Genomic DNA, 13,437 nt, shown 5'->3' on the forward strand with positions numbered 1-13,437 from the left:
GAATGGAGATTTTCTGCGTAAAAGGCTAAGTCAGATCCATGTCAGAATAGCAAGGCTTTTGAAAGGCAACTGCCCAAACCAAACAATAATTTTTCACTTGTTTACCAAGGGTGGAAAGAAATACAGGCCCACCATCGGTTTTTCCACCAATTTCATACACGCACATCACATTGCCATTATCAGCATCATTGGTATCAATTCTAAGAAATTGAAAAGCTGAAAATAAAATTCCTCCTGGAAAAATAACAACCAACAGATTTCACTTTAAATGTAAAGGAGCAACAAAATTTATTGACTGAATTAAACACAACAGTTAAAATGGCATTGTTGTATTTTCGTTTTAAGATGTGTGAATGAAACAAGAAAAGTGCTACTGGTCCAAGCTTCTTACATTCATTAAAAGAGTGACTATCAAAAACAGCAACATGCACAATGATACATATGCACAGAATGGGATTATATCAACAAATATACAAAATACCCAAAATAAAATATTTACAGGTTTAAAAATATAAACATTGGTTCATTTATCCCATTAAATTATTGGAGTGGAGAAAGGAGAAAAGATCCTATTGCTATTTAGAATCCTTTTTTAAAACAAGTTTTAAAAACATAGAATAGTTCTAGGAGACGATTTTTGATGTTTGGGGGAAATTTAACATTCTATTATAAAAATAATATCTATAAACCTACTAACAATTTTCCTCCTGTGCACAAAAATAATACAGCCAAAAGCTTGTCCTCAAAGACATGCCTGACTTTCAGGAAAACTAATTATAGAAATGGAGTTTCTCTTTTGGGTCTTCTTTGTCATTATTTTCAAATAACCTGCAATTCCCTATATTACATTGAGATATTCCATATAAATAACTTGGTCAAAAACCTGAAGTTAGCACTGAGCCTGGTAGATAGCTGGAGTCAAGTAAAAATGACAAAAATCTACTTTGCCAATAACATCAAAACCATTTTCCCTGATGTTCTTGATAAAATGACCACTCCCAGATCCTTCATGTTCAGTTAAATTTGTTCTGGAAGCAATAAGAATGTTATTGTACTACTTTATGAGAGTTTCTCTTCCTTTCTTTAGAAATAACTGTAGTGGGGGATAAATGGCTGCAAGATAGATATTTGAGAAAGTTCACTAATTCCTTCAGGCTACGTAGGACCATCTCATGACATGTTACAAGTAGTTCCTGTGTGTCCGCTCTCTGCCCCTATGCAATCTGCCCAGGTATTTTTAGTATCTCTGCTTTAGCTTATTAGATGACCCAGGTAGGTATCTGAGAAAGTTAAATATGTCTCCAATAACCAGTCACCTCGGCTGTATTTTATTAAAAATGCTATCTTCTCACACAAAGCAGAAAGTTACTCTACCAATTAGCCCAACTGGGGTAATTATCACAAATTATCCCAGTTTACATTCCAATGGAATGACCACCTGTTATTGAAACCTTCCCGACGTCTCATTAGAATGAGGCCTAAAATTCATCTTAAAAGCATTTTACCAAGTGCAGGCAGGCCATATATTAGGAAAATAACCACCTTAATTATGACCATGATGCAATTTCAAACAGATTTTCCCTAGATATTGGGAGTATTAACGGAATCAGAGTGTGGGAAAACACAGGTTGTACGCTGCTGGGTTCACTAACGAAATTGCTTTTGGTTTTATTATTGGCAAAACAGACATCAAGTTACAAAATCTGTACATAGACCTGCTTGTATGTAACTCTAAAGTAATTGATGAATATAGTGCACAATTTTGACTGGCCCAGGTGAGAAAAAACCTGCTAGTCTCTGAGCTCTACCTTTTAGGCTTGCATGTATAAAAGCCATCAAATAATTAAAAAAAAAAATACAAGTTCACTTGTAACTAAAATAGCCATCAGTTGGATGGTACCAACAATTATACAAATCTCGTTTGGCTCTTGCAGTTCAGAACTTTGATCAGTTTCTTACTTAAAACAAGTTTTACAGAAATGCAATCATACGGTTAAAAAAAACCCGTATAATTAAAGCATAAACTATAAAGTTAGGTTTCTGATTCAAACTCTGCCCAGTACTTAGGAAACGGGTGACCTGGGACAAGGTATTTCACCTTAGTGAGCACCATTTTCTGCCTCTGCAGGGTGGAGCCAATACCCCCCCACCCCCGCGTCCTTGCGAACAGTGGCCATAACAACGTGAAAGAGAGCACAGAGCATCATCCCAGCACAGAGCAAGCACGCACTATAGGTTAGTTATTTTCCTTCCATATAAAATACTCAAATTCACCATGATTGACTTCCAGGCCTTCAATAAATATTCATTGAATGAAGTAATGAATGGGAAAATATGAGCCAGGATTCAACGGCTGTAGACGGAATGTAGAATGCACTCACTGCTTTGGAAAGAGCCAGGAGCCTACCTCTGAAGTTCAGAATCGTATCAAGGCAAGGGATCAGTCAGCTAGCTGCCATTTAAACAAACCACATGGATCACCCGGAGCAAGCTAGACTGGGCTTATGGTAGAAAAACCAGTGTAATGTGCTTAGAGTGACTGACATCCTACAGGGAAGAAGTATTACCATGACAACAGGAGAGATTTCTGTCTCTACTTTGGTGTTAATCCTGAGAAGGAGAGGATACCCTCAAAAGAAGGCAGAGTGTTTGCCTATTAACTGTGCCTGGTTTCTCTATCAGTGACAGGAGCACCATCTTCTCGGACACAAAACCAATTTTCAGCTTCATGGCATGGGTTAGCTTTGTTTCTATTGGAAGTGAACTGGTCATGACATTAAGCAGTTCTTAGCTCGTGTTACTCTAAGTTAGTGAAGAGTTTATGTTCCCATCCCAGAGGCCAGGGGAAAAGAGAGAGAAAGAGAAAGAGGGGAATGGGGAGGGGGGATGAGATGGGATGGAAACAAACAAAAAGAATGAATTAAAGATGGCACATTAGGGAAATAATAGTGCCTGACCCACGTGGCTGCTAGGAGGACCACGTCAATATTTGTAAAGCTCCTAGCGGCCACTGACACTTAGCAGGTACTCGACAAATGTTCATTATTGTTATAAGTACTATTATTATTTTGAGAGGAATTTGTGTGGCTTAATCCATTCCACTCCTGTTCAAGTTCACACCATTCTGCTTCACCCCACAAACCATAAGCAACAAATGCAAAAAAAAAAAAAAAAGTACGTAAAATAAAATAAAGATGTTTTTCATGACTGTTAAGAAAGTCCAGTCACAGCACAGCTATGTTTGAACCCAGACTGAAGGGGTTTATGAAGTATTCGATGCAGTATATGCCCCATGAACACAGGTTGCTTTGAATTAAAGTAAACGTTGGTCATAAAACGTGCCCAGTTTCCGTTCTGGAGGCTTTGTGCCTATTTTAATCTTTCCTTTTTCAGTTTGAGAAAGAACACTTTACCATAATCATGGAACTATCATTCTGAATCACTCCTTAAAAGCACTCTCTGGAGTGAGATAATAACACTCTTTCTAAGTGGCTGTAGTTGCAACAAACCATCTCCTTTAAAGCATTAGCACAGCGCAAAGGCTTTGAGAAGCAACTGATGATGGCCATCACAAGACAGGAGACTGCCCTGGAGGGGGAACCACACTTACCACCTGACAATGTTACAGACGCATCCTTTTATGAAGTAAATGCTGGCCTCTTGCTTTCCCACACAGATATATAAGCCACCGGTCTGCCACACTAGCTTCGGGTCCCAAACTGTCATGAATATTTGTGTATAAGCAATCGGAAATTCCTAAGGCCGAGTTTCCACAAATAAGAACTGTGCCGTTCATCCCTTGGTCTGCCTGACAAAGAGGGAGGGAAGTGGGTAGAGCCGAGGTATTTGGGTTTCTCCTCTTATTTCATGAAGGTGTTTTTAACTGGTCATTCCCAATGGTGATAAGAGGCAATTGTGATGTGTTCTCCTTTTGTTTAAGAGTATAAAATTCTTGAATTAATTTCTTAAGAATGATAAGGGGAGCGAAGTATCTGTGAAGATATTGGAACATGCCTTTGTAGAAACCCAGCACAGGGGACCAAGGCCAGATTGTCATCATTCAGGAGAGAAATCTGGAATGACTACAATAAGGAAATGTGTTCCACTAGCGTCAAAAGACACCACCATCATGAGAAGCGCCCCCTTACGGCTATCTGAGGGCACCAAGCAAACACCAAACATGGTGGGTACGAAGGGAGAGGACAGAAAGCTACTTTAATCGATCTCTTCATACAAAGTTAACAGTAAAAAGGCTCTGAAAACTAATCTGACAAAGGTGTAAACAATGAAAACTCAGAAAGATCAGTGGAAGAAATCTTGATATCCAATATAGTCTTTTTACCTTGCTAACTGCGTAAACAAAGTGTTATTTGAATATTCATTTAAGTGCAAATACTTCAAAACTACTTCTGAGATTAAGGAAGAAACGCTTTAAACCCAGTAAGTCATCACTCTCATAGATGTTAAACACTTTGTATTTAAATAGGCAGATAATTTGTGGAAAACGTATTTAAAGGAAGTCCTTAATGTCCTATATGTCATTGTTATTACTAGGTGAGATAATAAAAATCTATTTCCTCTTGCAATTATTGACAATGCTATAGTAAAATTTCTCCCAGTTGGTGCTAATGGAAGAATAAAGCAGCCAACCGCCAACAGTACTGATGCCAGAGTAGTTGAAGTGACACTGTCTGTGTAATGGAGTTATTAACGTCAGGCTGTCTTTGGGCAGAGCTATTAAACTCACTGATAAATTCAGGGCCAACAATGGATTTGACTTTTTCCTTTCTAATTTGTCCAGCTCACTGACTAAAGAGACCTAATCAACCAAGCATCTCAGAATCATACACACACAGCGAAGGTGTCATCAGCCCATATTTAACCCTTCCCATTAAAAAAAACCAGCAAATATAGCCAAATTAGGAAATGTATTAATAATAATTGGAATATAAATCTATTAAAACGCTGGGGGGGGGGAAGCAATCTCCAGGAGCATGTATGAGAGAAAGTAGCCCTTGGCACAAAAAAAGCAATTGTGAACCCTTTCCTGTGGGTGAAAAAGGTTAAGATGCAGGCATCCTGCATTGGTCCTAATTTCCCACCTAGCCACTGAGGCCATTTAATTAACCGCCTGCATCCTTCATTTGACTGGTGTGGATGGAATTCTCAGAGAGAGTTTTTTAAAAAGTGGACAACAAATGGAAAAAAGAATGAAAAGAGAAAATATTTTACATCTTGTATAACTGGTTAATTGACAGGCAGGGGGAAATGAAGGTAAGCTTTGCTGACTTTTTCCTTTACTTATAAAAAGAAGGCATAGCATAGGGGTATAATGGCAGAAATAAGCCCCCCAAATTGTGAAAGCAAAAATAATTTGTCCCAGTGCTAACAAAATAGATTTCTCAATAGATTGCCTTTACTGTTAGAATATTCTCCTCAGTACTTCAGGTACTCCTAACTTCCCTGTACAGCTGAACAAATGAACAAATATAACTCTGTCACCGAGTCACACAGCGGAGAAGATAATCCTCACAAGAAAATGCACAAGAAGAAAATAAACATCCTTTGTTTTACAGCTAGGAATAAAATTTATGTTCTTTACATTCACTGGGGGAAGATGAATGCATTGGGGGTCTAAATAGTACTATCAGCGTGGAATCAAATTTAAACCCCTTTCTCAAGACGGAAGTCGTTCGTAAAATATTTCCGAGTGTACGGTACATGTCTTTGTCTGTTAGTTTGTGCAGTTGAGTGCAGAAGCACGTGTGAGTGTGAGTGGCTTTATGAATTCCTGGTGGTGGGCTCAGAGTGCTTAAGGCTATGTCTGATTATAGGACCTCATCTATATAAGGAAATTAAATATTAAAACAGTACTTTGAAATAACATTAAGGATCTGACACAATGCAATAAAAGCCAGTCATCTGGCTACTAAAGAAATTCAACAAATCTCTACCACCTTTTCTAACTGAATCACTGCATATTTAAAATGGGAACAATTTGCTGTATGCGACTGGCTCAAATTTGTTTGCCTTTGATGTCGTTTATTTTGTTCCTTTCATACTATTAAAACAGGTTTCCATATACTTAACTTGCCTCTTTCTTTCCTTTATGAAACAGAAAACAAGCTTAGAAAGCATATACTATCAGTTCATTACTTAGGCAATCTCTCTGGAAAGATGGGAGTTATATAGAAGTGTTCGTGCCATTCGTATACGTGTAGTTTTGTTTGAAAATGTCTAATCTTCCTGATACCATGAATCAGCTCCTAGTAGAAGCTCCGGTCTTTTGATTAAACACACTGAAGTGCGTTTCAAAGAGGATATTATATAATCATTAGATGCTAATAGCATTCTAGGAACTGCTTCAGTTAATCACTCAAACTATCCAGGCATATGGTAACCCGTTCTGCGATAAATGTCTCATCTAAAATAATAGAAAATATACATACAAGGAAACCACTTTTCAAAATATCTTGACATAGAGTGTTTATGATACATACGTTTGCCAGTGTCATATTCTGAACATACCTGTCTCAATCATGAATCTATAAAGCAAAAGTCAAATAACATGAAAAACTGTATTTGTCTATTAGGTTTTTAAAACACGTTCCTCCTTTGGGACTATTGTAGAATGGTCAAATCCAAAATTTTTATAACCAAGGTAAAAATCTCTGAAAAGCAGGATTAGGAGTGAGAAGCAAATAGTCTCTTCCCCAAGACAAGACAGAACAATTCCTCTGGGACATCAACACAATAGACTTTTTTTTTTCCTGCACTGAGAGCCAGAGAACCCATGTAAAACAAAAACGGAATTTCTTTAGGTTACAGTACATAAAAGAACATCAGTGATTCAGGGACAGTTACCATAACTAGTTATAAAACCAGATTTTAAATTCGAGGTTACTGACAGATTAAAAAATGTTAACAGCTGGATAAACTGTAAAATGCTCATTATCTACACATGAAAGGTTACAGTTCATAAATGCTCAAATACTGTGTCTCTTGGCATTTTAGTGAAATCTTTCCCTGATCCTTATTTCTTCACTGAGTGGGAAAGAAAAAGAAAAAGACAAAACCTGCTCTGCTGAGCTTTTTCTTTCTCCCCAAACAAATGATCTAAACCAACCAAACCAAAATGCTCCTTTATTGTCCTAGTGGTAGATATTGACCTATTTGCATACCCAGCAACTGAAAGTAGGCAAGTTTTCAGCCAATCAATGATCCCCTCTGCTCATCAGGTAAATACCTGGCTCTTTCAGCTTTGCGGGTGTTTCCCACACAGTGATACAGCAAAGGGTCTTTTTTCTTTTCTTTCTTTCTCTCTCTCTTTTTTCCTGGAAAGAAAAAGGAAAAGAAGGAAGGAAGGAAAGTGTCATGGAAGAGGAGGGGCTCCTCTGGTGTTGACAGCGGGTCCTCCAGGCCCTCTCTGGACCATGGCACGGCCAACTATCATGGCATGATGCTTCCTTAGGTTTGGTTAAGTCCTGTTTTCTGCAAAGGCAAGTAAAGGTGACTTCCAAGTGTGCAGCGCATCAAAGGAAAAAAGAAAAAAGTGATTTTTTTTAAAAGGTAAAAAACTAAAAGTGCTTGAAAATAATTCTCAGGGAACTTATCTTGAAAGGAGAATCCCATGTGTAGCACCCCCTCTCTGGAGTATCCTGCCCCTGCTGGCGGCACAGAGACCTCCTTGGTCTGTGCTGTGGAGCAGGGATGGTCCTACAAGCCTTTCTTTAGAAGAAGCAAAACTTATTTGAGTGGTTTCCAGGGAAAGTTGTATATTCCTTGACATGGGGTCCATCCACCTTGGCTTCGAGACCTCACAACTTTTTGGCACTGTCATGGCACGCCGCTGCCCGGAGGGTCGTTCCAGCCAAACCCCGGTTGCTGACCCTGCGGACCAGCACTTTGGAAACTGGGATTTTTGTTCTGGGCATCTCACTCCTGACTGGTTGCTGGTGCACTACGGGATGGCTGGATGGAAGGTTCGCGAGGTGCTTGATGCTGATAGGGATTTTAGAGTCCTTCAGCAAACTGCCTGGTGTTCGCAGTGGACAGGTGATGGTGACTGGAGACACAGGCTTTAACCGGGACAAGCAGGACGTCTCCTCGTTGGCGGGAACGACCGCCGGGCTTCCATCCGGATCCGCGTAGAGATCGTAGAGCGCGTCCCCGCTGTAGCTATCCCGGGGGATGCCTGCCTTTTTGCCGCTGCCGGCGCTGTCTTCCTCCGGACCCGGAGTGGTGGAATCCCAGTAGCCCTCATCACTATTGGGGATGCCTTCCTGGTGCTCCTTCTCCGGCTCTTTAGGCTCCTCCTTGGGATGGAGCTCGATGGGAATCCGGTTGAGCCTCCTGTGCTTGCCCAAGGACACGTCCTTGGCCCCTTCCACACACCTGGCGTCTTTGGACGTCTCGGCCACCACCTTGGTTTCCAGTGCTGCTGCCGCCTTGGCCGCTCCCTCCTGGGGCCCTGGTCCTTGGTCCTCAGTCTGGGAAAGCATGTCCCAGAATTCCTGGAGGTAGGTGTCGTCCAGCTCCTCCGGGCTCGCCATCTCCTCCCCTCCTCCTTGGTAGGCCACCACACCGGAGTTCTTTTTAGAGAGAACTGGCTTGCCTGGCCCGGGGGCATGCTTGTCACAGCTGGGACCTGCCTCGTCCTCTTGGTCTGCAATAATATCTCCACAGCCTGTAAGAGAGTCAAAGCTTTTCAGTGAAGTCACGTCAGAAAACATCAAACAAATACGATCTGCCGATGGGTCTGAGGGTGGATCAACAGAGGAAGGGTCAGGGACGGCCGCCGCTCGGCCGCTGCCGCATTCCGAGTCGACAAGGGGGACGGTCTTTACCGGAACGTCACCTGTCCTGGAGGCATCCTCAGCCGTCTGGACCTCCCCAGCGCCCAGCTCGGGGGCTGCCCGGGGCTTCTCGGCGCGCCGATGCCCCGCGGCGTCCTCTCCCCGGGCGCTTTCGGCCTTAGGGACCCCGGGGCTGTGGGCCTCTCGGCGGTCCGGCACGTGGGCGCGATCGGCGGAGGCCGGCCCCGGCTCTCCCCCTCCGAGCTCACCTGCTGGGTCTCGCGGCGCGTCCTTGCTAGGCTTCTCCGGCTCGCCGGCGGGTCCGGGCGTTTCCTCCTTGACGCACTCCAGGCTGGCGGTGAGCGAGCCCGGCAGGATGAGGCCGCCCGGGGCCCCCGCGCTCTCGCCCTTCGCCTCCGCCTTGGCCCGCTTGTCCTTCTTGTGCCAGCGCATGCTGCTGAAGAGCCCCTTCAGCCCTCTCTTTTGTTTGCCGCCCGCCTTGCTCGCGTCCGCCGGCTCGCCCTTGCCGTTCTCCGATCGCCCGTTCTTCTTCAACAGGGAGAAGAAGCTGTGCGACTTCGCCACCGAGCTGTTAGCCAGGGAGCCCACGCCGGTCCCGGCCGCCCTGGGGGGACCCGCGTTCGGCCGCCCCCCGCTGCGGCCACCCCCGCCGCCGCCCCCGCTGTTGCCCCCGCCGCGCGGCTCCTCCTTCTTGCTGCTCTCCAGCACCACCACCTCGGCTAAGCCGTCGTGGGTCCGGCTCCTCACCATGCCCGTCGGACCCGAGCCTTTCCCATCCCCTTTGTTTTTGACCCCAAAAATGCTGGGCATGGTGCCACCCGATTTCCTCTTCTTGAATAATTTGAAAGCAGCTTTATTAATCTTCCCCGACGGCTGCTCGGCGGCCGGCGTTTCGGCAGCACAATCACAATGCAAGTCCATGTCTGCCGTGAGGGTCCCGGCCCCGGCCTCCTCCTTCCTCCTGCAGACCCCCGCGGACGCGCGATCGCCGCCGCAGCCGCCGCGCTCGCTGACAGCCTCGCCGCCGCCGCCGCCGCTGCTCCTGCTCGTCTCCATGGAAACCGAGCGGGATAAGCCGCTTTCGTCAGCCGTGGGCTCGCGCCAGGCCACTGTCATCCGTATTCTAAATCAACCTGAGCCACTCTTGCTGCTGCCGCCGCCGCCGCTGCTGCAGCAAAAGAAACACACATAAAAGACCATCTCCCCTCCCGCCAAGGGCTTATATAATACCCTAACCCACTTCGGATCCGACTTGGCTTTGTGCTGCATAGTTTTTTTTGTGTGTGGCAAGAGCACGCAACAGAGCCTCCAGTCGATTGCAGAAATCAGAGTCGTCTTTATGGAATTCAGACTCCATCCAGTCTTACCCACCTTCAGATTCCTCCTCTAGACAGGCTCTTTCCAGAAGCCCAATCGTGGATCACAGGATACCTCCCCCCCCTCCAAAATGGACAAAGAAATTCAACCGAACACAAAATGGTTATTCCTCTGAGCGCCTATCCTGGACTTCATGAGTCTTTATGTCTTTCCCGAGCCTTTCATGTCTGTCCTTATCATTTGGGCGCCAAGCCCAGCAGGCATGGAGCGTGTCTGTTTACATCTGTGTCTTGTCCTCTGCTGAGCACAATATCCAGGTCGATGTTGAATCCTTACTATTGCGGTTCTGATTCTTGCTGCAAAAACACAAGCCATCAGCCGAATACCAATTAGCAACTCTCTGCAAGGAAAGTGCAACAGTTCTGTAAGGTGGAAGGTGACTGGTCCTTAGGGACAACTGTGGCTTTTATCCCAGAGTCCAGCTCCTGGGGCTTGCTTAGGTCACAGAAGCCACTGCCTAGCCTGCATTTGGTCACAATGGATGAGTGGAAGATGGAGGACACAGTTTGAGAATCTCAGGTCTGCTCCACAGGTGGTCCTTGGAGTCCAGGGTCTGCCTTCTTTTCCATTAGGCAGGACACAGACATTACTCCTGTCCCCCTTCCCCATCCCCCAGGGTTTCCTGCAGCCCCCTTCCCCTATGGGACAGGGAGAAGCCTGGCAGGGTCCCTGAGTATCCAGCAGTCTCTGCAGCTGCTCTGACCCACATAATCTGGGGAAAATGGAAACCTTGTCCCAGGCAACAGCCCGATCTGTGGATCTTTTCTGTAAACTGACTTCAAAGGAGACTGCTAATATTGGTTTTTTTTTTTTTTAAGATTTTTATTTATTTATTTGAGAGAGAGAGAGAGAGACAGCCAGTGAGAGAGGGAACACAAGCAGGGAGAGTGGGAGAGGAAGAAGCAGGCTCCCANCCCCAGCGGAAGAGCCCGATGCGGGGCTCGAACCCAGGACTCCAGGATCATGCCCTGAGACTAAGGCAGAAGTTTAACGACTGAGCCACCCAGGCCCCCCGAGACTGCTAATATTNACCCAGGACTCTAGGATCATGCCCTGAGACTAAGGCAGAAGTTTAACGACTGAGCCACCCAGGCCCCCCGAGACTGCTAATATTGTAACCTCGACACCGAATTTCTTGATCCTAACTGAAAGTTGATTAGCAATAAAAGAAGAAATTTGAAGAAGCATGTACATATATATAGATATATAATTTATATATGTTTAAAATTTAATAATATGTGATAAAGGTATAATATTATTATATCATTTATTTTATTCATAAACATCATTTAGCAATATGTGATATTTACATATATGTGACTATCCGTCTTTTCCCTAATCATCTCGAGCTTCATTTTTATGAGCTACTTGCATTATACCCAGAAACTCCATTCCCCATGGGTTGAAGTCGGAGTTTTACTAACAACATGTTGGCCGTTGCAGGCTCTATAGCATGGAACACAGTTGGTTTGAATTCAGGCCTGGGGGTTGTTAGCTGTATACTTGCCCTTTCCTGTTGATTTTTATCAGGAACACTTTCATAAATTTTATTTTATTTTTTTTAAAAATTTTTTTTAAATTTATTTCTTTGACAGAGATAGAGACAGCCAGCGAGAGAGGGAACACAAGCAGAGGGAGTGGGAGAGGAAGAAGCAGGCTCATAGCAGAGGAGCCTGATGTGGGGCTCGATCCCATAACGCCGGGATCACGCCCTGAGCCGAAGGCAGACGCTTAACTGCTGTGCCACCCAGGCGCCCCAATTTCATAAATTTTTTAAAAATTAGGAGTTTGGATTCAGGAGAGGTTTTCATTCTCAGCATTTTTTTTAAAAGATTTATTTATGTTAGAGAGGGCATCCACGAGCGTACAAGAGAGGACATGAGTGGAGAGGGGGCAAAGGGAAAGGGAGAGAATCTTGAGCTGATTCCCTGCTGAGCTTGGAGTCCAATGCAGGGCTTGATCCCACCACTTGGAGACCATGACCTGAGCTGAAACCAAGAGTTGGACGCTCAACCGACTGAGCCACACAGGGGCCTGCTTTCTCAGCCTTTGAATCTGACCAGGTCTCTGCCACTATCGGTATACATGTCTCCGGGACAGGGTATAAAACTGAGACCAGAGAGGCTTTTGCCAGTTCTAACTGACCACCTGCCACGAAGAATCAGGGTCCTCACTGCCGTGGGGCGGGAAGAGGTATGAAGAACTACAAAGAGAAATGCATTTGTTATTCCTTCACAAGCTTTTGAAGGCAGCCAAAAATCTTTTTCGGTTCCTTCACACACACCATACAATTGCTCCGATTGGTGGGTTACTACTTAACTGTGTCAGCCTGAAAGAGTTTATGACTAGGATCAGGAAAAAATGAAATAGTCCATAAAACATCTCCCGTTCTCCATCCCTGAACCTGATGTCGGGAGAAGGTGGACTGCTTATCCGCTGCAGAACTCTGACCTACCCGGACAGGCCAATGTGAGTCTCATTTTCTCACTTACATGAGAATCTCCTTACCCCCCACCCCCACTCCCAGAAACATGTGGCCAGGACTTTGGGATGGGTAGAATTCCTTTGAGATACAGACCTCAAACAAAGAGAAAAGGATAAAGCAGTTTTCAGCCTGGGGAAGATGCCAGGGTGGTGAGTCCTTGGCCCTGAGGCAGAAGAAAACAAGGACACTCAGAATCATCCTCATCCAAAGGTCCCAGGCAAGGGGACCTTTAGAAGCCATGGTGTGTATGCAGACCTTCAAATATTCTCCAACCCAAGGTCCTTGTTTTGGGGACTATCAGAAAAAGGAGAATGTGGCCAGCCTGCAGGGACCTTGCCAGAAAAATCAGACATGTGGGGGGGAGAGCACCCCTTCCCAGGGCCTAGGAGCCGGCGAGAGAGGTGGATGGTTAGAGATCCAGGCCAACTGCTGGAGGCAGATTGAAGCCAAAGGCCATTGTTATGAACCATTGCAAGGGTTTACTCACACCTTCAATCACTCTTCACAGTTATGAGTCGGGGAAGCAAAACCTGTATTTGCACAAAAGGGTGACTTTTGTCCCTGAAAGACAGATCATGACAGTGAAGATAATTTTACCAGATAATTTTACCAGCGAGGATAATTTTATCCCTGTTTGGAGTTATAGTTTCCTCTTTCATTCTTTCTCCCCAACTCCACTATTGCCCCCACCCATCCCCCAAACCTGCCATTTGAGAGAGCACACAGAAAACTAGAGTAGAAAGGAGCTGAGGAGAAATG

The 13,437-nt window shown here is 44.7% G+C and overlaps 1 protein-coding gene across 2 annotated transcripts; it reads right to left on the bottom strand.

The window, feature by feature from the left end:
- Positions 1 to 277: 277 nt before the first annotated feature.
- AMER2 (APC membrane recruitment protein 2) lies at positions 278 to 10,074 on the bottom strand. 2 transcript variants are annotated; one of them, XM_034664999.1, is made up of 2 exons: positions 9,065 to 10,067; positions 278 to 8,686 (listed from the first exon to the last, which is right to left on the bottom strand). In XM_034664999.1, the coding sequence occupies exons 1-2, from the start codon at positions 9,930 to 9,932 to the stop codon at positions 7,818 to 7,820; spliced, it is 1,737 nt and encodes a 578-aa protein (XP_034520890.1). In that variant the 5' UTR covers positions 9,933 to 10,067; the 3' UTR covers positions 278 to 7,817. The 2 variants fall into 2 exon arrangements, with proteins under 2 accessions (XP_034520890.1, XP_034520889.1); XM_034664998.1 differs by having other exon boundaries at positions 278 to 10,074.
- Between the last annotated feature and the right edge of the window lie 3,363 nt (positions 10,075 to 13,437).

Source organism: Ailuropoda melanoleuca, chromosome 7 (genome assembly GCF_002007445.2).
Source record: "Ailuropoda melanoleuca isolate Jingjing chromosome 7, ASM200744v2, whole genome shotgun sequence".
Lineage (NCBI taxonomy): Eukaryota > Metazoa > Chordata > Mammalia > Carnivora > Ursidae > Ailuropoda > Ailuropoda melanoleuca.

What these genes read in the sequence shown, in the direction of transcription:
- AMER2 (XM_034664998.1), bottom strand. Translation starts at nt 9,932, where the DNA reads ATGACAGTGGCCTGGCGCGAGCCCACGGCTGACGAAAGCGGCTTATCC.